The sequence below is a fragment of the Pongo pygmaeus genome, chromosome 7 (genome assembly GCF_028885625.2).
Source record: "Pongo pygmaeus isolate AG05252 chromosome 7, NHGRI_mPonPyg2-v2.0_pri, whole genome shotgun sequence".
Lineage (NCBI taxonomy): Eukaryota > Metazoa > Chordata > Mammalia > Primates > Hominidae > Pongo > Pongo pygmaeus.
In genome coordinates, this window is record NC_072380.2 from 79,392,714 (window position 1) to 79,416,108 (window position 23,395).

Below are 23,395 nucleotides of genomic sequence, written 5' to 3' on the forward strand. Positions count from 1 at the left end.
AACCATCAGGTAATATTTTGAGAAAGTCAGGCCTTGGAGAACCTGTCTCTGATGAGTTAGAACTGCTTACCGTGGCTGGGCGCAGTGGCTCACGCCTGTAATCCCAGCACTTTGGGAGGCCTGCTTGCCTCCCACATGGTCAGTCCACACTGGGTGGACTGCTTGAGCTTAGGAGTTTGAGGCCAGCTGGGCAACATGGGGAAAACCCATCTCTACAAAAAATAAAAAATTAGCTGGGTGTGGTGGTACATGCTTATAGTCCCAGCTACTCAGGAGGCTGAGGTGAAAGGACTGCTTGAGCCTTGGGAGGTGGAGGTTGCAGTAAGCCGAGATTGCGCCACTGCACTCCAACCTAGGTGACAGTGAGACCTTGCCTCAAAAAAAAAAAAAAAAAAAAAAATTGCTTATTGCTTTCCACATAAACAAGGTTTTATTGATACCGCTTTTGTGAAAATTATCTTCATGCTTTTAAATGACCCCCAATCTCTTTCCAAATGATTCATCAATATGTATAAAACCCAGTTTCCATATACTAGCTGAGATAAATCATAGATTTGTTTGTTCATCATTATCAGTATACCCTGGAAGGAAGGCTTTACATATTATCATTCTAATTTTCCAGTGAAAACAAGATCACAAATCAGATGAACTTATCTTTAACCTATCCTTAAGGACAAATCATATAGTCTTTTCCTAGCCACTGAATTATAGTTGAATACATATAATTCCCAAATAGTGAGAACATCTGAAAAGAGAAGTATTCCTCTTCTTAGAAACTTGTCTTACAAATATAGTATCTATGCAGATCCTTTGTATATGTGTCAAACAGGGTAACAGAGTTCAGAAATTTTTCTGACATAAATGACTGCCATTGCTAAAGTATAGCAGTTAAATATTAAATTATATTAAGCTGCCAATATTAACCTATTGCTTCATATAAAACAGCAGACACTGGCCAGGCACAGTGGCTCACGCCTGTAATCCCAGCAATTTAGTAGGCCAAGATGGGCAGGAAGATCACTTGAGGTCAGGAGCTCAAGACCAGCCTGGCCAACATGGTGAAAACTCTGTCTCTTCAAAAAAAAAAAAAAAAAAAAAAAAATACAAAAATTAGCTGGGCATGGTTACACACACCTGTATTCCCAGCTACTCGGAAGTCTGGGGCAGGAGAATTGCTTGAACACAGAGGGCAGAGGTCACAGTGAGCTAAGATTACACCACTGCACTCCAGCCCAGGCAACAGAGCAAGACTCCGTCTCAAAAAATAATAAAAAAAAAAAAAGCAGACACTTAGAAAAATTATTTGCAAATGGTGATGTATGTAAAGTCGGCAGCAGGTTAAAAGTATTACGAGTCTTGCATTTCACTGATGAGAAGAGACCAAATCAATGCTTTTCATTATTGATAATCTTAGTAAAGATTTTATATCCCACTATAACTTAGTATATCCCACTATAATAACTATGATTGTTATTATTAAACTAGAAACAACTTTTTGCAACTATTATTATCTGTCTTAAATATAAAAAATTACTTGGATATTTTACCACAAAAAAGAGTATTCAAAGCTTTCATGGAAATGTCTGAATCGTCAACGTGAGTAATGTTTTAGAAACACATTCAAAGTACACAGTTTTTAGAAAGTGCCATTTTAGACATACCTGTAAGCAATCTAGAGATGTACTAACTATGCGGGGACATTTGGACTGGCATGCCAACTCAAAAGGCAAGAAGTATTTGTCTGCTTCAATAAAATTTGTCTTTGATTTCACTGGTGGAAGGGTGCTTGATCCAGCTTTTGCTTCTCCATGAGGAGGACTAAATGAGAAAGAAAAGTCTGATTATAGTGTATCACATTTATAATATTGATGATAAACCCATGTAGAAACACAGAATTTCAGTTCTAAAAGGATCTTGCTAAACCAGTACTCTATCTTCCCATATTTCAAGAGGAAACCCAAGCCCAGAGAAGTGAAGTGGTTTGCCACATGGTCAAAAGCTAGTGGCCAGAGCTGTGACTAAACACAAGACACTGAAATCTCATCTGCAAAACTGGTCTACAAAAACTGTAAAATTCAAGGTGCTTCTATTACAGAAATATTTTATTGTCACTTAACAAATTTGGTATCATAATACCTTAAAAAGCAATGGCCTTTCTATTTGTCCTTAAGTCAAAGTGAGTTTTTTTAGTTATTCAATATTGTCCTAAAAAGGCCAACACTATCAAAAAACCTAGTAATTTTTCCAAATATGAATCAAAGTCTTTAAGAAAAGACTCTGAAGCCTATCTTATGGTATTTCAGAAGTATCTTTATATACTTATTTATATGAGAATCTTTTTGTATTTTTAAGTATGCTTAGAGTAGAGTCTGGTGGCTCATGCCTGTAAACCCAGCACTTTGGGAAGCTGAGGTGCGTGGGTCACTTGAGTCCAGGAGTTCGAGACCAGCCTGGGAAATATGGCAAAATCCCATCTCTACAAAAAATTAGACGGGCATGGTGGTGCTCGCCTGTAGTCCCAGGTATTCGGCAGACTGAGGTGGAAGGATCACTTGAGCCTGGGAAGCGGAAGTTGCAGTGAGCTGTGATCACACCACTGCACTCCAGCCTGGACAACAGTGCGAGACCCTGTCTCCAAAAAAATATATGCATACATTTTTATAAACATATATAAAAATAGGTTTTAAGAAATATAATTGTATTTATTGTTTTTATATAATTGTATTTCTTAAAACCTATTTTTAAAGTTGATTTTACTATAAAACTCACATGCAGAAAATTTGCCACACTAAAATACAGATGACTGTATTATTTTGACCAAGACGGACAAGTTTGAAAATTATTTTTACTAAAGAAAAGAAATCCCACAAACCTCTGTTTTTCAGTTTCCGCTTTTATTTCCTCTGAGGGGAAAAAAAAAAAGAAGCATACATTAGAAAACTGGACAGCAGAAAGACTGAGTAATTTCATAAGTTTTATAAACTCATTTGGAACTTCCACAAAAAGTTGGAAAGAATGCAAATTTAATAAAAATTAGGTGCTAAAATTGTTTCATCTAAATTTTTTAATTTACACAAATATAAAACTATATGAATAGGTACATTAACAAACATAAGGATAGGTGAAGTTACAGATTATTAATTCCCAACGCATTTCCTTTTCTCAAAGCATTTCCTTTTTTGTCAAGTAACTAGTTATATTAAGCAGAAGCATTAATATTAAGAACAGGGCCAAGTTCAGTGGCTCACGCCTGTAATCCTAGTGCTTTGGGAGGCCAACACAGGAGGATCACTTGAGGCAAGGAGTCTGAGATCAGCCTGGGCAACAAAGACCCCATCTCTACAAAAAAAAAAAAAAAAATTTTAAATCAGCTGGGCATGGTGGTATACGCCTGCAGTCCTAGCTATGTGGGGCAGGGGGTTGAGGTGGGAGGGTCCCTTGAGGCCAAGAGTTAAAGGTTACAGTGAGCTATAACCACTAGACTCCACTACACTCCAGCCTGGGCACAAGAACAAGACCCTGTTCTCCCACCAAAAAAAAATCACAACAGAACAATGTGTATGCTATACTGAAGTCACAAAATATATGGCAGATGTTTGGGGACAGGGGGAAAAACACCTCAATGCACCAACCTTGTGATTACCCCAGGGAGATTATCAGACCAGAACTATAACTTCTTAAATATGTTTGTGCATTGATATTTAACTAATTTTTCTATTTATGACTATACAAGGCCCTATAAAATACACGTGCTCAATTTAATGGGAAATTTTCCCTTTCACTATTTATACTATAAGGTATCAGATAAATTAGACAAATCCTACCTGTAATAAAAGACCCTTAAATTTAATTGGCTGAGCACAGTGGCTCATGCTTGTAATCCCAGCACTTGGGGAGGCCAAGGTGGGCGGATCACCTGAGGTCAGGACTTCGAGACCAGCCTGGCCAACGTGGTGAAACATCGTCTCTACTAAAAACACAAAAATTAGCCAGGCATGGTGGTGCGCGCCTATAACCACAGCTACTTGGACGGCGGAGGCAGGAGAATCACTTGAACCTGGGAGGCGGAGGTTGCAGTGAGCCGAAATCACACCACTACCCTCCAGCCTCAGAGACAGAGTAAGACTCCATCTCTTAAAAAAAAAAAAAAAAAATTAATTAATTAATATATTGGGGAATCTGATAATTGACTAAATCTGCTTGAAATTTGGAAGAAAGGTATTCAAATGTGTGCCAAATACTACTACACTTTACATATACTAAACTTTACATAGACTATTACACTTTACATGCAACTAATGTATTTATGTTTGACAACAATCCTATGAGGTGTGTACTATTATATCTTCATTTTAAAGACTGGAAAATTGAAGAAGAGAGGTTGAATAACTTGTCCAAGGGCTGCACGGCTTGGACGTATGGCTAATCAGGTTTCAATATTAGGTAATCTAACTACAGATTCTGGTTTATTAACTGTTCTACCATATAGGTGTATCTGAGAAACTGAACAAACTGTGCTAAATTGGGGTATGATAAAACAACTACTGGCCTATACATTATTATTTAACACTATCACTAACTGAGCATCTTTCATGTACCAGATACTGTATTAAACCGTTTAAAAAGCAACTTTGACAAATCACCTTGCTATACAATTTCTACAATTCATTCGCACAATCCATACAACTTATTCATAAAATACATACAAATTTACTCATTGCCTACTGTGTGCCAGGCATCTGATGTTCAGTATTTCAGTTTAGTTTTCTGTGAACCAAACTCCTTTCCATTTTATTACTGGTAGAACTAGAAGGCAGATAGTATAAAAATATTATCTGCAGCTATTTAAAATACTACTTTAATAAAGGTTCACAATGATATTTAAGATCTGTATATCAGTTACTAAAATTGCACGGTTCACCAACAGATACAATCAAAAATAATCTAAATCACTTTAAAATATATGTGTGGGCTGGGCGCAGTGGCTCACACCTATAATCCCAGCACATTGGGAAGCCGAGGCGCATCGATCACTTGAGGTCAGGAATTCGAGACCAGCCTGGCCAACATGGTGAAACCCCATGAAATACAAATATTAGCCGGGCATGGTGGTGCATGCCTGTAGCCCCAGCTACTTGGGGAGGCTGAGGCACAAGAATCGCTTGAACCCAGGAAGCGGAAGCTGCAGTGAGCCGAGATTGCACCACTGCACTCCGAGATTGCACCACTGCACTCCAGCCTGGGTGACAGAATGAGACTCTGTGTCAAAAATAAATAAAATAAAATAAATGTATGGATAAGGAGGAAATGCTGCGTTGACTGACCTAAATCATCATAAAATAATTTAAGTATTTTTCATTTTAAAAAATTATCATTATTTAAGAGGCTGAGATACTACTACAAACCAGTAAGGCAGGAAAAAAGGCAAGGCAGGGGAAGAAGAGGAGCTGGCAGTTTTCGTATAAGGTGAATTCCCATTTATAAAATAATTACAGAATAGGATATTCTAGTTAAGTAAATTATACACTAACTAGGAATATCAGAGGAAGTGAAACATTTTAAAGAGCACTGTGTTTTGATACCAAATATCACTAAATAACTGTGAGCATGAGAAACAACTCTAACTTCACTACTAGATAATAAAGGTTCCTTATATTCTAAAACATGGGTGAACAAAAGCCTACCGTACGTTTTTGTGCAGCCCATGAGTGGAAGAATAGTTTTTACAGCTGAACATCTGCAATCAACTTGATAGGGAAACTAAGGATCAGAATAAATAATGGCCAGTTCTAAGGTCAGATAACTGATAGGCGGTGATCCAGAAACTTGTTTCTCTAGTCGTTTTTGTTTGTTTGTTTTTGTGAGATAGAGCTTCGCTCTTGTTGCTTGGGTTCAAGAGATTCTCCTGCCTCATCCTCCTGAGTAGCTGGGATCACAGGCATGCGCCACCACACCTAGTTAATTTTGTATTTTTAGTAGAGACGGGGTTTCTCCATGTTGGTCAGGCTGGTCTTGAACTCCTGACCTTAGGTGATCAGCCCGCCTCAGCCTCCCAAAGTGCTGGGATTATAGGCATGAGCCACCGCACCCAGCCTTGTTTTTCTAGTCTTAAACTAGTGTATTACCCACTACACTGTGCTATATTTAAGCAAACTTGTAATAACCGGTGCAAATGAACTGAAAAATATCATTCTACAATTGTCAGGGTTACATTCTCCCGTTATCTGCAGGGGATATATTCCAAGACCTCAGTGGATGCCTGAAACCTCAGATTAAATCAAACTTGATTTCTGTCAACTAGAACATGTTTCTGTTCATGCCTTTCATGACAAATGTAATGCCTGTTTCATCTTAACTAAGTACTTATCATATATTATGGTCATAATTTTCAGCTTGAAGTTCGACAGCAAAACTAGCAAGAATTTACTTTTCCTTCTTCGTAATTTCACAGACAGAAGATTCTTTCTTACCATAGATCTTAGTAACCTCAGCATATGATTGTTTTTTCTTAAGTTGAGAACTTTCACCTTTTCACCCAAAAGAAGCACTTCACAAGCTTCTCTTTGGCATATCTGAATTGCCAGCATCACCACTCTTGTGCTTTACTTGAACACAAGCATGCCCTACTGCAACAGTCAGTTGTGATAACTGAGATGGCTACTAAGTGACTAAATGGGAAGGTAGCTTACAGAGCATGGAGACACTGGACAAAGATTCACATCCTGGGTGGGACAGGGCAAGATTTCATCATGCTACTAAGAATGGCGTACAATTTAAAACTTAACAATTGCTTATTTATGGAATTTCTATGTAATATTTTCTAGCCAAATCAACACTGTTTATAAGGCACAGGACACATTTAATAAACAGGAAAGACTGTTTTTTTTTTTTAAACTGAGTATATGTGAGTTATACCTGATCTCCTAAGTATATTAAACATCTCCCCTCATAATATTATTTTTACTATCAACTTGTTCAGCTGCTCTTTTTTCCACTTTGACAGTACAAATACAACCCGCAAAATTAATATTTATATGGATTCAACAAATTCTATTATCTATACACTATGAATTATTTGTATTTACTTCTCATTATATCAATTTTGTCTTATATATAGTATAGTTTACAAAGTAACAGCAGCTACTCAATGCAAACCGAAGTGGTAATTTAAGGAAAGCTCTCAAAAGCAAATGGATAGTTTTGTTTGTTTTGTTTTCCTTTTTTTCAGACGGAGTCTCACTCTGTTGCCCAGGCTGAAGTGCAGTGGTGCGATCTCAGCTCATTGCAACCTCCTCTTCCTGGGTTCAAGCAATTCTCCTGCCTCAGCCTCCCGAGTAGCTGGGATTATGGGATGCCCGCCACCAAGCACAGCTAACTTTTGTATTTTTAGTAGAGACGAGGTTTCACCATGTTGGCCAGGCTAGTCTCGAACTCCTGACCACAGGTGATCCACCTACCCTTGCCTCCCAAAGTGCTGGGATTACAGGCGTGAGCCACCGCGCCCAGCCACAAATGGATAGTTTTTAATAAACACATTAGAACCTACACATCCAAAACATGTCTCCTTCAAAGCAGTAACTGTGCAAGTCTATATATCAATTACCATAATGCTGCTAGTATTCAAAAATACTTATGGAATTCATCTTTTTGTGCTTCTTTCCTGCTTGCCTCCTCCTTTTAAATGAATAAACTCAAAAAGGAAAATCATCTAGAAAGAGAATCAAACCAGCCACCAATTAATCACAAGTAGCTTTGAGCCAAGTCTGAAGAATGGAATGTGACTACAAAACAAAAGTTCAGTATTTCTGTGATCTGTCTCAAACTGTGTGTGTGCAAGCACTGTTCTAAGAAAAGCTGGTGACAACAGGGATGAGTAAATGTAAATTCCATGGACAAGGAAGAAGAATGGAACAATCTCATTAACCTAGTAGGGCAGGGACGTATTAGGAAGAAAAGGGGTTCTGGCTTGCATAACTGGATAATAGAGGTACTTAGCCACAATGTCATTTTCTCAATGTGCAGGGGTAGAGTTGGAGGGGTAGGAGTGAAGAAGAGTTAATGGTCATGTTTCATTTTAAGTAACTGTGGGATATTCAAGTGGCAATATTCAGCAAGAATCAAGATTTATGAATTTGAAAACTGGGAGAGAGTGTGGCCGACTATATTTCCCAAAACGACCACTATGGTATCTGCCATACCACGTGTTCTTCTATATAGTGACCTTGCCACCAGGAGATATTCTAATTCCCCTCCCCTTAAATCTGGGCTGGCCTTAGAGATTCATTTATAACCAACAAAATGCAGTGGAAGTGACAGTGAACAACAGCTGAGGTTAGGTCAGAAAGGCCAAGCAGCTACTGCCTGATTCTCTTATAATAGAATACTGGCTTTCCAGGCACCCCCTCTTGGAGCCCACTGGCCCTGCTGTGAGAAGCCCAAGCCACTTGGAGGCTACAAAAAATAGTTCCGTCACCAGTCCCAGCTGAGCCCAGCTTTCAAAGTCATCACCATCCAGGCACCAGACATGTAAGTAAAGATGACTCCAGAGGATTCCAGTTCCTGGCCATTCACATCTCCCTCAGTCATTTCAGTTTGCCCAGCTGAGGCCCCAGACACTGTGGAGCAGCAGCATGCCCCATCTGAATTCCTGACACACAGAACCTGTAAGCATAATAAAATAATCACTGCGTTACACCACTAAGTCTTGGGTGGTTTGTTATACAGCAATGGACACCTGGAATAGGAAAAGTTAAAGAGGCTTAGAGAGAATGGGGTTTGAAATAACTTCTTGGCAAATGGGAGAGACAGCTACCTAGACATACAAAAGGATTGCCAGGATCATGGAAAGCTCTTTTAATGTGTTGTGAAAATCTAGATAAGGAAACCACATGGTTAACAGATATACAGCTTAATAAAATGCAGCTAGGGCTTTGTCCCCTAAATTAATTCCTTTGTAATATGCCTGGCAATCCCTGACTCCTCCCCTCAAGATGGAGGCTGAATTTCACCTCTTAGGTGAAATACTCCACAGCCTCAGCCTCTTGCCCATTTGTCATTCTTACTCATCATCCCTGCTTATGTGCTCCCATAGAAACAAGGACCTATTTTTATAAGGCACTTATTTATAAAGCACTAAGATTATTTGCTTACCTTTGATTCTGAGCTACTTGAATGCAAGGAAATTTTTTATTTTTTAATTTAATTTTATTATTTTAATGGACACATATTAATTGTATATATTATATATTTATGGGGTACAATGAGGTGTTTTGGTATGTTTTTACTATATAGAATGACCAAATCAAGCTAATTAACAAATCCAACTTACATACTTTTTTTAATTGTAAAAACATTTAAAATCTACCTTTAGTAATTCTGAAATATATAATGCATTATTACTTATTACAGTCACAGTAGCTAAGATATGGAGGCAACCTAGGTGTCCATCATCAGATGAATGGATAAAGACAATCTGATAAAATATACACAATGGAATACCATTCTGCCTTAAAAAGAAGGAAATTCTGTCATTTGCGACAACATAGGCAAGATATTACACTAAGGGAAAAAATGGAAGATATTACGCTAAGTGAAAAAAGTCAGGCACAGAAAGACACATGATTTTACTTGTATGTGGAATCTAAAGAAGTCAAACTCATAGAAGTAGAGTAGAATGAGGGTTACCAGAGGTTAGAGGAGGTACATAAATGGGGAAAAGAGAGATAGTGATCAAAGGATACAAAATTTCAGCTAGACCAGAAGAATAAGCTTTAGTGATCTGTTACATAGAACAGGGACATTTTTCATTCTTCTTTGCATTCCTAGCATCCAGCACAGTGTGAGTTACATAGTACGCAGACATTTAATAAACGCTACCATGTTCTGGAGAACTAAAAGAGAAAGAAAAAATACCATCTTGTTCTTCTTTGCTATTTTCTTTCCTTTTCCTTCACATACCTTCCCTACTTAAGATTATTACATATAACATCAGGGGCATAAAGTGACACTGTTCCTAAAGCCATCTGTTTTGAGTTTATACAAAGTGTAACCTCTACTTAGATTCATAAGTTTTTTTTAACAATTTAACTGGTTAGAAGAAACAAACTATGAAGCCCAGGTGATTTGGAGAAAAAAATACTTTTTGCTCATCAGCATCAGAGTCTCAGATACAGGGGTGTTAACTAGCCTCTTTTTTCAAACAAAACAAAATCTTGTGAATGGTCTTAATCAATAGTTTTCCAACGTTTCTGACTGCAAACCACTATCCTGGATCCCAGAAAACACCTACATATATGTTATGAAAATAAAAATTTAATTATTATCCTTGTTATTCTGGGATATATTTTCATTTTCTATTCTATTAAAAACCAATCATAATACTAGCCATAAGCCACAAAATTGACCTCACGATCCAACTTTGGGTTGTAACCACTAATACAAAACACTTTGGTATTATGAACAAACCTATAGATTCAGCTGAGCAAACCCAAACAGGATAGAAATCCAAGTTAAGACACATCAGAATCAAACCCCAGAAAACTAAAGACAAAACAATCTTGAAAGCAGGTAGAAATAAATGACATTAATATCGACAGAAGAAAAATGATTACAGTGACAGTGGATTTCTTATTGGACACCATGGAAGCCAATGGGGGCTGTGGCACATTTCCAAGAGCTGAAAGAGAAGATCTGTCACCCAGAGTTATATAGATAATCTGTGAAAAATCCTAAAGGAATAAAGGTAAAATCAAGATCTTCTCAGATGAAGGATAACAACAACAACAAAAAAAACCAAACCTGTCACCACAAGATCTATCCTAAAAGAATAACTAAAGTTCTTCAAACACGAAGGAAATCATAAGTTTCAAAACACCGTGAAGAATGGGAAATGTAAAAAGATGGAAACATATAACACGATTCTCCTCTTGAGTTTTAAAAATTATGTTACACATTTAACACAAAAAATATAACACTGTCTTATGTGGTTCCTAATGTATGCAGAGGAACTATTTAAGACAATACTATAGAGAGGGAAGATAAAAGGCCCTAAATGGAGCTAAGGTTTTTCTACAGGTTACTCAAACTGGTAAAATGCTGACATCAGTATACTGTGAAAAGCTATGTATGAATAATGTAATGCCTAGTACAACCACCAAAAATCAAATATAAAGAGATACACTCAAAACTCCAGCAGAACAATCAAAATGGAATTCTAAAAATTTTTCAAGAGGTCCACATAAAGGCATGAAAATGGACAATGAAAAACAGAGAGAACAACAGAAAGCAAAAGTAAAGTAGCGGACTTATGCCCTTATATATAAATATTACATTAAATATAAAAGGTCCAAGCACAACAATTAGAAGACATTTAGCTGGGGGTGATAGTGTGCACCTGGAATCCCAGCTACTTGGGAGGCTGAGCCAGGAGGATCACTTGAGCCCAGGAGTTCACTTTTTGGATTTCCTTGCATTGGGCTTCGTCTTTGTCTGGTCCTTCCCTGATAAGCTTAAGAATTAACCTCCTGAATTCTTTTTCAGGTAAATCAGGGATTTCTTCTTGGTTTGGATCCACTGCTGGTAAACTAGTGTGATTTTTGCGGGATGCTGACAGGCCTAGTTTTGTCATATTACCAGGGTTGGTTTTCTGGTTCCTTCTCATTTGGGTAGGCTCGGTCAGAAGAAAGGTCTAGGGCTGAAGGCTGTTGTTCAGATTTTTCTGTCCCACAGGGTGATCCCTTGATGCAGTACTCTCCCCCTTTTCCCATGGATGTGGCTTCCTGTGAGCCGAACTGCAGCGATTGTTGTCTCTCTTTTGGGTCTAGCTACCCAGCAAGTCTACCCAGCTCCAGGTTTGGTACTGGGGCTTGTCTGAACAGAGTCCTGTGATCAGCCATGGATACCAGTGCCAGTTCTGGTAGAGGTAGCGGAGGGTGCAATGGAAATTCTTAGCTTTGATGGTTTAACGCTCTATTTTTGTGCTGGTTGGCCTCCTGCCAGGAGTGGTGCTTTCCAGAAAGCATCAGCTGTAGTAGTGTGGAGAGGGACCTGCAGTAGGCAGGGCCCTAGAACTCCCAAGACAATACACCTCAACCTTTGTTTTACACTATCAGGGTGGGTAGGGAAGGACCATCAGGTGGAGGCGGGGCTAGGCGGGTCTGAGCTCAGACTCTTCTTGGGTGGGTCTTGCTGTGGCTGCTGTGGGGGACGGGAGTGAGATTCCCAGGTCACTGGAGTTGTGTATCTAGGAGGATTATGGTTGCCTCTGCTGAGTCATCCAGATTGTCAGCGAAGTGGGGGAAAGCTAGCAGTCACAGGTCTCACCCAGCTCCCACGAAAACTGAAGGGTCAGTCTCACTCCCACCTTGCCCCCTGCAACAGCCCCAAGTCTGTTTCCAGGTGAAGGGCAAAAGGAGCTTGAAAACTTGCCTGAGGCTTTCCGCCTCCCAGCTGCGAAAGAAAAGGGCTTTAGTTCTTCCCCTGACTGTGAAGTCTACAAGCCGCGGATGGATTCAAGCCCTCCCCTGAGTTCTGACTAGGAGGCTTCTCATTCAAATTGTTACAAAATTCAGCTAGAGAATTCCTTCTCCCTGGGGAGTTTTACCCTCTGCTCCTCTACCCAACCTCCTGATGGATCCCTGTGATGCCAGGCAGGAATGGGCTGCTTGGGGACCCAGCAAGCTCCCAGGGCCTTTCTGCTGCTTCCTCTACCCCTGTATTTCACTTGGCTCAACTAACTTCACTCAGCTCCAGGTAAAGTCAAAAACTTCTCCCGCAAACAGACCTTCAACTTCTCCAGTGCGGGTGTGTGTTCGGGAGAGGAGGGTCTCCCTTTCCCACTTCTGCAGTTGGGCACTCACAGTATTTGGGGGCCAGGGTAGGCAGAAACCTCCCGGGTCCTGCAGAAGCAGTCCACTTCCTTCAGAGGTTCTGTGGGTCCTCTCAGGATTGCTGGTTTGTTCTTGCAGTCGATCTGGAACTAAAGCTCACAATGCAAGCCTCCACATGCTGCTCTGTCCGGAGCTGCAATCTAATCCGGCCTCCTGTCCTCCATGATCCCAAAATCTTTGAGCCCAGGAGTTCAAAAGCAGCCGGAGCAACGTAGCAGGACCCCAACTCTATAAAAAAATTTAAAAATTAGCTGGGTGGGCATGGTGGCATGTGCCTGTAGTGTCAGCTACTCAGGAGGCTGAGGCAGGAGGACTGCTTGAGCAAGCTGTGATCACACCACTGCACTCCAACCTAGGCAACAGAGCATGACACTGTCTCTTAAGAAAAAGAAAACACATATACCCACACACGTATATGATATAGTAGGATGAAAGTAAACAGATGGAAAAAGATGTCAAAAGAAAGCAGGCGTGGCTGTATTAATATCAGATAAAGTAGAACTGAAAACAAAAAATGACCAGAACAAAAGACATTACACAATGATAGAAGGGTCAAATACATCAAGAATACATAGTAATCCTAAATGTGTATATAACAAAGAGCTTCAAAATAACATGAAATCGAAATGGATAGAACTAAAAGGAGAAACAGACAAATCTGCTTTTTTAGCTGAAGAATTAAACATCCCTCTTATAACAATACAACTACTAGACAAAAAAAATCACTAAGGATACAGAACTGACCACCACCATCAATCAGCAGGGTATAAATTTATAGAGTACTCCACTCAATAACAGACAGACACACATTATTTTAAAATGTCCATGGAACATTCACCAAGACAGTCCATATTTTGGGCCCTAAAACAAATCTCAACAAAGTTAAAAGAACTGAGATCATACAGAGTGTGTTCTTTTTTTCCGAGTAAAGTGAAAGCAAGTTTATTAAGAAAGTAAGGAATAAAAGAATAGTTACTCCATAGGCAGAGCAGCCCAGAGTGTGTTCTCTACCAAAATGAAATAAAAATAGGAATCATGGAGAAAAACTAATATTTCCAAACACTTGGAAATTAAACAACACACTTCTAAATAATCCATGGGTCAGAGGAAGTCTTACGGGAAATTTTTAAAAAAATACATGGAACTCAATAAAAATAAAAATATAACAAATTTTATGGGATACAGCTAAAGCGTGCTTAAAGGGAGACTTACAGCACTTAATACTTCATTAGAAAAAAGTCACAAATCTAAGCTCCCACCTTAAGAAACTAGGAAAAGCAGCACAGAATAAACCCAAAGCAAGCAGAAAAAAAGGAAAAATAACAAATACAAGAGCAGAAATCAACAAAACTGAAAATAGAAAAATAGGAAAAATCAATTTAAAAAGCTGTTTGATAAGATCAATAAAATTGAAACTCCAACAAAAGGAAGGAAAAAATAAAGCAAGGTATCACTACAAACACCGCAGACATTAAGAGGGACTAGGTGCAAACAATTCTACATACAAACATCTGAGAACTGAGATGAATAGACCAATTCCTCAAGAAGCACAAGCTACCACAATTCTTCCAATATGAAATAGATCATTTGAATAGTCCTGTAACTATTAAAGACATTGAATTCATAGTTTAAAAACTACCAACAATGAAATATCTTGGACCAGATGGTTTCACCTGAGAATTCTACCACGTTTATAAAAGAATTTATATCAATACTGTACAATCTCCTCTAGAAAATATTAGGGGATAAAACACATCTCAGTTGCTTTCAAGAGGCCAATATTATCTTGATAACAAAACTGGACTGTCGTATAACTTTTTTTTTTCTGAGACAGGGTCTCACTCTTGCCCAGGCTGGAGTGCAGTGGCGCAATCACAGCTCACTGCAGCCTAAACCTCCCCAGGCTCCATGATCCTCCCACCTCAGCCTCCCAAGTAGCTAGGACACAGGTATGTGCCACCATACCCAGCTAATTTTTGTATTTTTTGTACAGACAGGATTTTGCCATGTTGCTCAGGCTGGTCTTGAACTCCTGGGCTCAAGTGATCTGCCCTCAACCTCCCAAAATGCTGCGATTACAGGCACGAGCCACCATCCCCAGCCTGGACTGTTGTATAATTAAGAATCTGGTTGGTCTTTGTCCCTGGTTCAGGGAGGGAGCCTCTAAACCCTTGACACTTCCTGATAGGAGCATCTTTATTATTCATGATGAACCCCTTGGACAGTTTCAGGATAGGGATTAGTGAAAGACAAACTGTGTGAGTAAAGTTTGGGCTTTGAACCACATCATCTCAGCCCCACCTCCAAAGAGGGGAGGGGGCTGCAGTTCAGATTCAATCATGTGACCAATGACTCACTCAATAATTCCTGTGTAATAACACCCCCACAAAAACTCTGGACACCCAACGCTTGGGTGAGCTTCCCTGGTTAGCGATATACATCGATGAGCTAGGAGGGTAAAGCATTCTGAGGACACATAAGCTTTGTGTCTGGGGCCCTTCCAAACTCATCCTATAGTTCTCTTCTTTTGAATCATCCTAATTTGTATCCTTTATAACAAAACCACAATCCTGAAATAGCACTTTCCTGAGTTCTGTGAGTTGCTCTACGTAACCCGAGGAGATAACAGGAACCCCTGAATTTGTAGCCAGTTGGTCAGAAGTGCATGTGGTCTGGAAACTCTCAAGCATTAGCTGGTATCTGAAGTGAAAACAGTTTTGCCAAGGACTATGCCTTTAGCCTGTGAAATACGACTCAACTCCAGAACCAAATTATGATGTAGTTAGCATCAGAATTGCACTGAACAAAGGCAGTACAGAAAAATGCAGATAAATATCACTCATGAATATAGACGCAAAAATCATCAAATACTAACTAGAATCCAGCAAGGTATAAAAAGAATTAAATCCATGACCCACTGGGGTTTATTCTAAAGACACAAAACTAATATTAAAAAAAAAAAAAAAAAAAGGTAGGGAGCGGTGGCTTACACCTGTAATCCCAGCACTTTGGGAGGCTGAGGCAGGTGGATCACCTGAGGTCGGGAGTTCGAGACCAGCCCAACATGGTCAAACTATTAAAAATATAAAAATTAGCCAGGCATGGTGGCACTTGCCTGTAGTCCCAGCTACTCGGGAGGCTGAGGCACAAGAATTGCTTGAACCCGGGAAACAGAGCTTGCAGTGAACTGAGATTGTGCCACTGTACTCCAGCCTGGGTGACAGAGCGACACTGTCTCAAAAAAAAAAAAAAAAAAAAAAAGTCAACCCTTGTAATCTACCATAGAAATAGGCTAAAGAGGCCAGGCGCAGTGGCTCACACCTGTAATCCCAGCACTTTGAGAGGCCGAGGCAGGTGGATCACGAGGTCAGGAGATCGAGACCATCTTGGCTAACACGGTGAAACCCCATCTCTACTAAAAATACAAAAAATTAGCCGGGCGTGGTGGCGGGCGCCTGTAGTCCCAGCTACTCGGAAGGCTGAGGCAGGAGAATGGCGTGAACCCGGGAGGCGGAGTTTGCAGTGAGCCGAGATGGTGCCACTGCACTCCAGCCTAGGCAGTAGAGCCAGACTCCGTCTCAAGAAAAAAAAAAAAAAATAGGCTAAAGAAGAAAAGATCACATGATCATTTCAATTGATACAGAAAAATCATATGACAAAATTCAGCATCCATTCATGATTTTAAAAACTCAGTAACCTAGCAATAGAGGAGAATGATAAACAGTAGCTACACAAAACCAAGAGCTGGTTGGGTGTGGAAACCCTCTCATCATTTCTACTCAACTTTGTACTGAACATCCCAGACAGTGTAAATAAGTAAATAAAGGTATATAGGTTAGAGAGAAATACAACAGTTCTTATTCACAGATTACATGATTATTTAAGTAAAAAATCCCAAAAAATCTTGAAGAAGAAAAAAACTCTAAGAACTCATAAATGAATTTAGCAAGGCTGCAACATGCAAAAATCAATCACATTTCTATATACTAGCAATGAACAACTGGAAACCCAAAATTTAAAAAAAAATACCATCTACAGCCAGGTGCAATGGTTCACACCTGTAATCCCAGCACTTTGGGAAGCTGAGGCAAAAAGATGGCTTGGGTCCAGGAATTCAAGACCAGCTTGAGCAATACAGTGAGACCGCCTTCTCTAGAAAAAAGTTTAAAAATTAGGCAGGGTGGTGCATACATGTAGTCCCAGCTACTTGGGAGGCCAAGGCAGGAGGATCACTTGAGCTCACAAGGCGATAGCTGCAGTGAGCTGGGCTCATGCCACTGCCTGGGCAACAGAACGAGACCCTGTCTCAAAACAGAACAAAAACAAAAAAAATATTCACAATAGCTCACCACAAAATAAAATTCTTAAGTATGAGCTTAACAAAACACACATAAAATATATACTGAAAGAAATGCTGATAAAAAGATCAAAGAACTAAAAAACAATTTTAAATATATGTTCATCGACTGAAAGTATAAAAACAATAAAGATTTCCCCAAAATTATCTACAGATTTAATCCACTGCCAATCAAAATTCTAGCAGGATTTTCTGCACATAAACAGATTGTAACATTTGCTAGGAAAGGCAATGTAACTAGGATAGACAAAACAATTCTAATAAAGAAGAATAACTTGGAAGAAATCCCTATCTCCAATTTTAAGAATTTTAAATTATAATAATCAAAACAATGTAGTGTTAAAGATAGAAACACAGATCAATGGAATAGAGTCCAGACACAGACCCACAGAAGTATAGATGATTAATTTTTGACAAAAGTACAAGTGCAATTCAATGGAGAAAGGATGGTCTTTTCAACAAATAGTTGGAATTAGACACCCATTTGCAAAAAAAAAAAAAAAAATTAACTCCTGACCTAAAACTCCCACCTTATACAAAAATTAACTTAAATGGATGACAGATCTAAATGTAAAACAAAAAACTATCAAACTTTCGGAAAACATAGGAGAAACTCTCTGTGAGTTTGGATTAGGTAGAGTTCTTAGATACAATACCAAAAGCATGTGACATAAAATAAAAAAATAAAATGGATTTATCAAGATTAAAATGATTGCTCTGTGAAAGACAATGTTAAGAGAATAAAAGGTAAGCTACAGAAAATATTTGCAAATTGTTTATCTGGCAAAGACTTGTATCTAGTATACTTTGAAAACTCTTAAAACTCAACAGTAAAAAAACAACCAAAATTGTTAATGGGCAAAAGACTTAGACATTCACCAAAGAGGATATGCACATGGCAAATAAACATAAAAAAAGATGCTCAGACCGGGCACAGTGGCTCACACCTGTAATCCTAGCACTTTGGGAGGCCAAGGCAGGTGGATCACCTGAGGTCAGGATTTCGAGACCAGCCTGGCCAACAGAGCGAAACCCCGTCTCTACTAAAAATACAAAAATTAGCTGGGCCTGGTGTGGCGGGCGCCTGTAATCCCAGCTACTTGGGAGGCTGAGGCGAGAGAATCGCTTGAACCTGGGATGGCGGAGGTTGCAGTGAGCCAAGATCGCACCACTGCGCTCCAGACTGGGTGAAAGAGCAAAACACTGTCTCAAAAAAAAAAAAAAAGGTGCTCAACATAATTAACCATTAAGAAAATGCAAATGAAAAACCATAATGATTTAATGCTACACACCTATTAACATGGTTAAATTTTAAAAATACTGACACTCCCAAGAGTTGGTAAGGATATGGAGCAACGAGAACGCAGATACACTGTTGGTAGAAATGCACAATAGCATAGCTGCTTTAGAAAACAGTTTGTAAGTTTCTCATGAAGTTAAACATATACTTACCATATGACCCAGCAATCCCACTCCTGGGTGTCTACCCTAGACAAACATGAAAACTTAAGTTTATGTAGAAATCTGTACATGAATATTTATAGCAGCTCTAGTCATACTGCCAAAACTGGAAACAACTCAAATGCCCTTCAATGAGTGTTAAACAAACTATACGACATCCATACACTCAGCAGTAGAAAAGAAACAGACAGTCGGGCGAGGTGGCTCACGCCTGTAATCCTAGCACTTTGGGAGGCCGAGACAGGTGGATTACCTGAGGTCAGGAGCTCGAGGCCAGGTCAGCCTGGCCAACATGGTGAAACCCGGTCTCTACTAAAAATACAAAAATTAGCCAGGCGTGGTGGCAGGCGCCTGTAATCCAGCTACTCGGGAGGCTGAGGCAGGAGAATTGCTTGAACCCAGGAAGAGGAGGTTGCAATAAGCAGATCGCATCACCGCACTTCAGCCTGGGAGACAGACTGAGATTCTGTCTCAAAAAAAAAAATCAAACAAAAAAACAAGACTACTAATACATGCAACAACTTGGATAAATCTTAAATGCATGCTGACTGAAAGAAGCCAGTCTCAAAAGCCTCCATACTGCATCATTCCACATTTATGACATTCTTAAAATGACAACACAGAACAGATCAGTGGTTGCCAGGGGTTAGGTACGTGAGAAATGGTGCGACTATAAGCATGAGGGGGTTTTTGGGGGTGCTAAAACTATTCTATATCCCAACTGTGATAGAAGTTACACAAATCTTCATGTGTGTAAAATTCATGGAATTGTACAGTAAAAAAGAAAGTCAAACTTACGGTATGTTAATGTAAAAAACAAAAATAAAAAGCAAAATAGGTTGCCTACATCCATACTCCAACTTAGTGAAGCAGGATCTCCAGTAATGTGACATACTTGGTTGTATTTTTAAGAAGCTCCATGGGTGATCTTGGTGTATTTGTATAGCCAAGGATGAGAACTTCTGTTTTTTTTGTTTGTTTTGTTTGTTTTCTGAGATGGAGTCTCGCTCTGTCGCCCAGGCTGGAGTGCAGTGGCGTGATCTTGGCTCACTGCAAGCTCCACCTCCCGGGTTCACGCTATTCTCCTGCCTCAGCCTCCTGAGTAGCTGGGACTACAGGCACCCACCACCACGCCCGGCTAATTTTTTTTATTTTTAATAGAGACAGTGTTTCACCGTGTTAGCCAAGATGATCTCGATCTCCTGACTTCGTGATCCGCCCGCCTCGGCCTCCCAAAGTGCTGGGATTACAGGCATGAGCCACCACACCCGGCCGAGAACTTCTGTTTTAATGCCTTAATTTTAATTTCTCCATCCTTTCTGCCACTTTAACTTCAGGTCAGGGCTTCATCTCTCATCAGGCCTACTGGCTCTAATCCATCTTCTACATAGTGCCAGAGTGATCCTGACAAGATAAAGCTCAAGCTCTTCAGCATGGCACACAAAAGCCTCCATGATTTGGCTCCTGCCTACCACTCTCATCTCTCTGCATGCCCTTCCTTGCATTCCACACTCCAATTGTAAAGGAACACTGTAAATTCCCTGTAAAGATCTGCCATTTCATACCTCTAGGCTTTTGCTCAAATGGTGTCCTCTGCCTGAATTCCATCCCACCACCACTATGTCCAACAGGTACCTTTCAAGGTTGCCTCAGTCATATGTTCTCTGTCACTCCCAACTAAAACCCCTTTCAGTGGTTTTCCAACCATCCTTACCTATAACACTTTCCATGAGCCCATCTACCATTCCTGCTGTACACTTAAGTCTCTTAAAATGCCAACCTTCTAGGTAACTCTCTCACACTTTGGGTTTATTCGGCTATTCATGCCTTAGCTAATGATGCTCCTTCTTCCCCAGAATACTTTTTCCACCCATCTTTTCCTGGCTAAAATCCATTCATCCTTCTAGAATAAATAGCTGTTATCAGCCAGGCATGTTGGCTCATGCCTATAATCCCAACACTTTGGGAGGCCCAGTGGGAATGGTTGTTTGAGGCCTGGAGTTCAAGATCAGCCTGGGCAATATAGAGAGACCCCATCGCTACAAAAAGTTAAAGAAAAAATTAGCCAGGCATGATGGCATGTGACTATAGTCCTAGCTACTAGGGAGGCAGGCTAAGGTAGCAGAATCACTTCAGCCCATGAGTTCGAGGATGCTGTGAGTTATGATTGTACTGCTGCTCTCTAGCCTGGGCAACAAAGTGAGACCCTATTGCTTAAAAACAAAAACAAAAGCCTGTCTTTACCAAAAAGTCTTCTCCTGCACTTCTAGGCTAAGATAATTACACTTCTCTATTCCCATAGGTTCCTCCAGTTATTACTATCACTACTTACCTTAGCATATTGAAATTATTTTTATGTATTTATCTCCTTCAATCTGCTCCTTAACAGCAAAGACCACATTTTATATCACATCTTTACATTCGTCAGGCTTAGAATAAAATCGGGAACAAATATATACTTAAATGTTTTCCAAAGAAAGCAATAAATGCCAGGCATGGTGGCTCACGCCTGTAATCCCAGCACTTTGAGATGGGGTGGATAACCTGAGGTCAAGAGTTTGAGACCAGCCTGGCCAACATGGTGAAACCCCGTCTCTACTAAAAATACAAAAATTAGCCAGGCGTGGTGGCAGAAGCCTGTAATCCCAGCTACTCGGGGGGCTGAGGCAGGAGAATTGCTTGAACCCAAGAGGTGGAGGTTGCAGTGAGCAGACATCGTGCCACTGCACTCCAGCCTGAGTGACACAGCAAGACTCTATCTCAACAACAACAACAACAAAGCAATAAATGAGAGAGTGAATTTACCAGGTAACTTAATATACATCTCTTTTTCTCCAAAAGACCTAACTGGGTAACATATGTTGGTAACACCTAAACCTTAAACTTAACCTGATAACTTAAAAGTTGATCTACAACTCAGATCTCTCCCCTAGGCTTTTGTCATGTTATAAACTACTATCAACCAAACATCTTTACTCTGGTGTCCCACATGCACTCAAACTCAGTATAACCATAAGTCCAATTTACCTCAACCCATTTATGTCGAATGCGCTTATTTTCTCATACTGCCATTTTTGGTGAGCAGATCCAACTTCTCAAAATCATCTCATTAGAAACCTCAGAATCATCCTAAATGCCTTCCTTTCTCTCATTCCTCACACACAAACATTTATGTAGTCCTGTTCATTTACTGAGATCTAAGCTTTCCATACTCAGAGACTCAGGTTCAAACCCTTACTTCAAACCCTTACTTCAAACCTGTGCTAAGGCAACAGTTTATTAACAGTCTCACTGCCTGCAGTTCTGAATCCCAGAAATCTACTTTTTTTTTTTTTTTTTGAGACAGAGTCTTGCTCTGTCGCCCAGGCTGAAGTGCAGTGGCGTGATCACCGCTTACTGCAAGCTCAGCCCCTCAGGTTCATGCCATTCTCCTGCCTCAGCCTCCCAAGTAGCTGGGACTACAGGCACCTGCCACTACACCTGGCTGATTTTTTTGTATTTTCACTAGAGACGGGGTTTCACCATGTTAGCCAGGATGGTCTCAATCTCCTGACCTCGTGATCCGCCTGCCTCGGCCTCCCCAAAGTACTGGGATTACAGGCGTGAGCCACCGCACCCAGCCACAATCTACTTTTCAATATGCCAATCAGAGTAGAATGATTGAAATGCAACATCAATTTCACTCCTTTGCTTGGCATTCTACTGTCTACAACAGAAGGTGGGGCGCTTGAACATGGGAGGCAGTTTGCAGTGAGGCAGGATCGTGCCACTGCACTCTAGCTTGGCAACAGAGCGAGACTCTGTCTCAAAGAAAACAAAACAAAAAAAGGTCTTCAATGATCTCACCCTTGCTTTCTTTGCCAAACTGTATTCCCACAGTCATACTGAACTCCCTGCAGTTCCCTAAGTGCAGACATGCTTCCTTATACCTCTCTATGCTCACGCAATTAATTCTGCCACAGCATGTTCCTATAATTCTATGGCAAACTCATCTAGTGATCTTCCAAGCCTGAAGTCTAGAGTGATTCCTCTATAAAGCTGTTCCTGACCCATGACCCCACCCCGGTACTCCTGAAAAGAACTTATCAATTATTCTTCCTTTGGGTTTCCATCAATTTCATATATGTCTACCATAGCGCCTATTTATCAATTCTAACATCTATTTACTGCAAATCTGCCTTCCCCCAAGAGATTACAAGCTGTTGAAGGTAGGAACCACGTATGTGTTCCCTAGTTTCCCTAGTGCCTAATACAATTTTAAGACAAACTTAAGATGTTCAATAAATGTTTGTTAAATAAAATAATGAAGACTAAAAAGTATTTATATTAGCTTTTAATCCCATGGTAAAACTGGAGTTCACAGTAACATAATTTAAAATACAAAACATTAGGTTAACCCAAAGAGCCACAGAGAAAAAAAGCCACTTTTTTTTTTGAGACAAGAGTTTCACTTTTATTGCCCAGGCTGGAATGCAATGGCACTATCTTGGCTCATTGCAACCTCCGCCTCCTGGGTTCAAGCAGTTCTCCTGCCTCAGCCTCCCGAGTAGCTGGGATTATAGGTATGCACCACCATGCCCAGCTAATTTTGTATTTTTAGTAGATACGGGGTTTCTCCATGATGGTAAGGCTGGTCTTGAACTCCTGACCTCAGGTGATGCACCCACCTCAGCCTCCCAAAGTGCTGGGA

The 23,395-nt window shown here is 40.0% G+C and overlaps 1 protein-coding gene across 2 annotated transcripts in view; it reads right to left on the bottom strand.

Annotated features, from left to right (window-relative positions):
- Positions 1 to 23,395, bottom strand: part of ARFGEF1 (ADP ribosylation factor guanine nucleotide exchange factor 1) — a 143,948-nt gene that overhangs the window by 102,106 nt on the left and 18,447 nt on the right. For both annotated transcript variants that reach the window (XM_054497547.2, XM_054497546.2), the window contains exons 3-4: positions 2,873 to 2,903; positions 1,662 to 1,818 (exon numbers count right to left, since the gene is read on the bottom strand). In XM_054497547.2, coding sequence (XP_054353522.2) covers positions 1,662 to 1,818; positions 2,873 to 2,903 — 188 coding nt within the window. The remainder of the gene's footprint in view (positions 1 to 1,661; positions 1,819 to 2,872; positions 2,904 to 23,395) is intronic.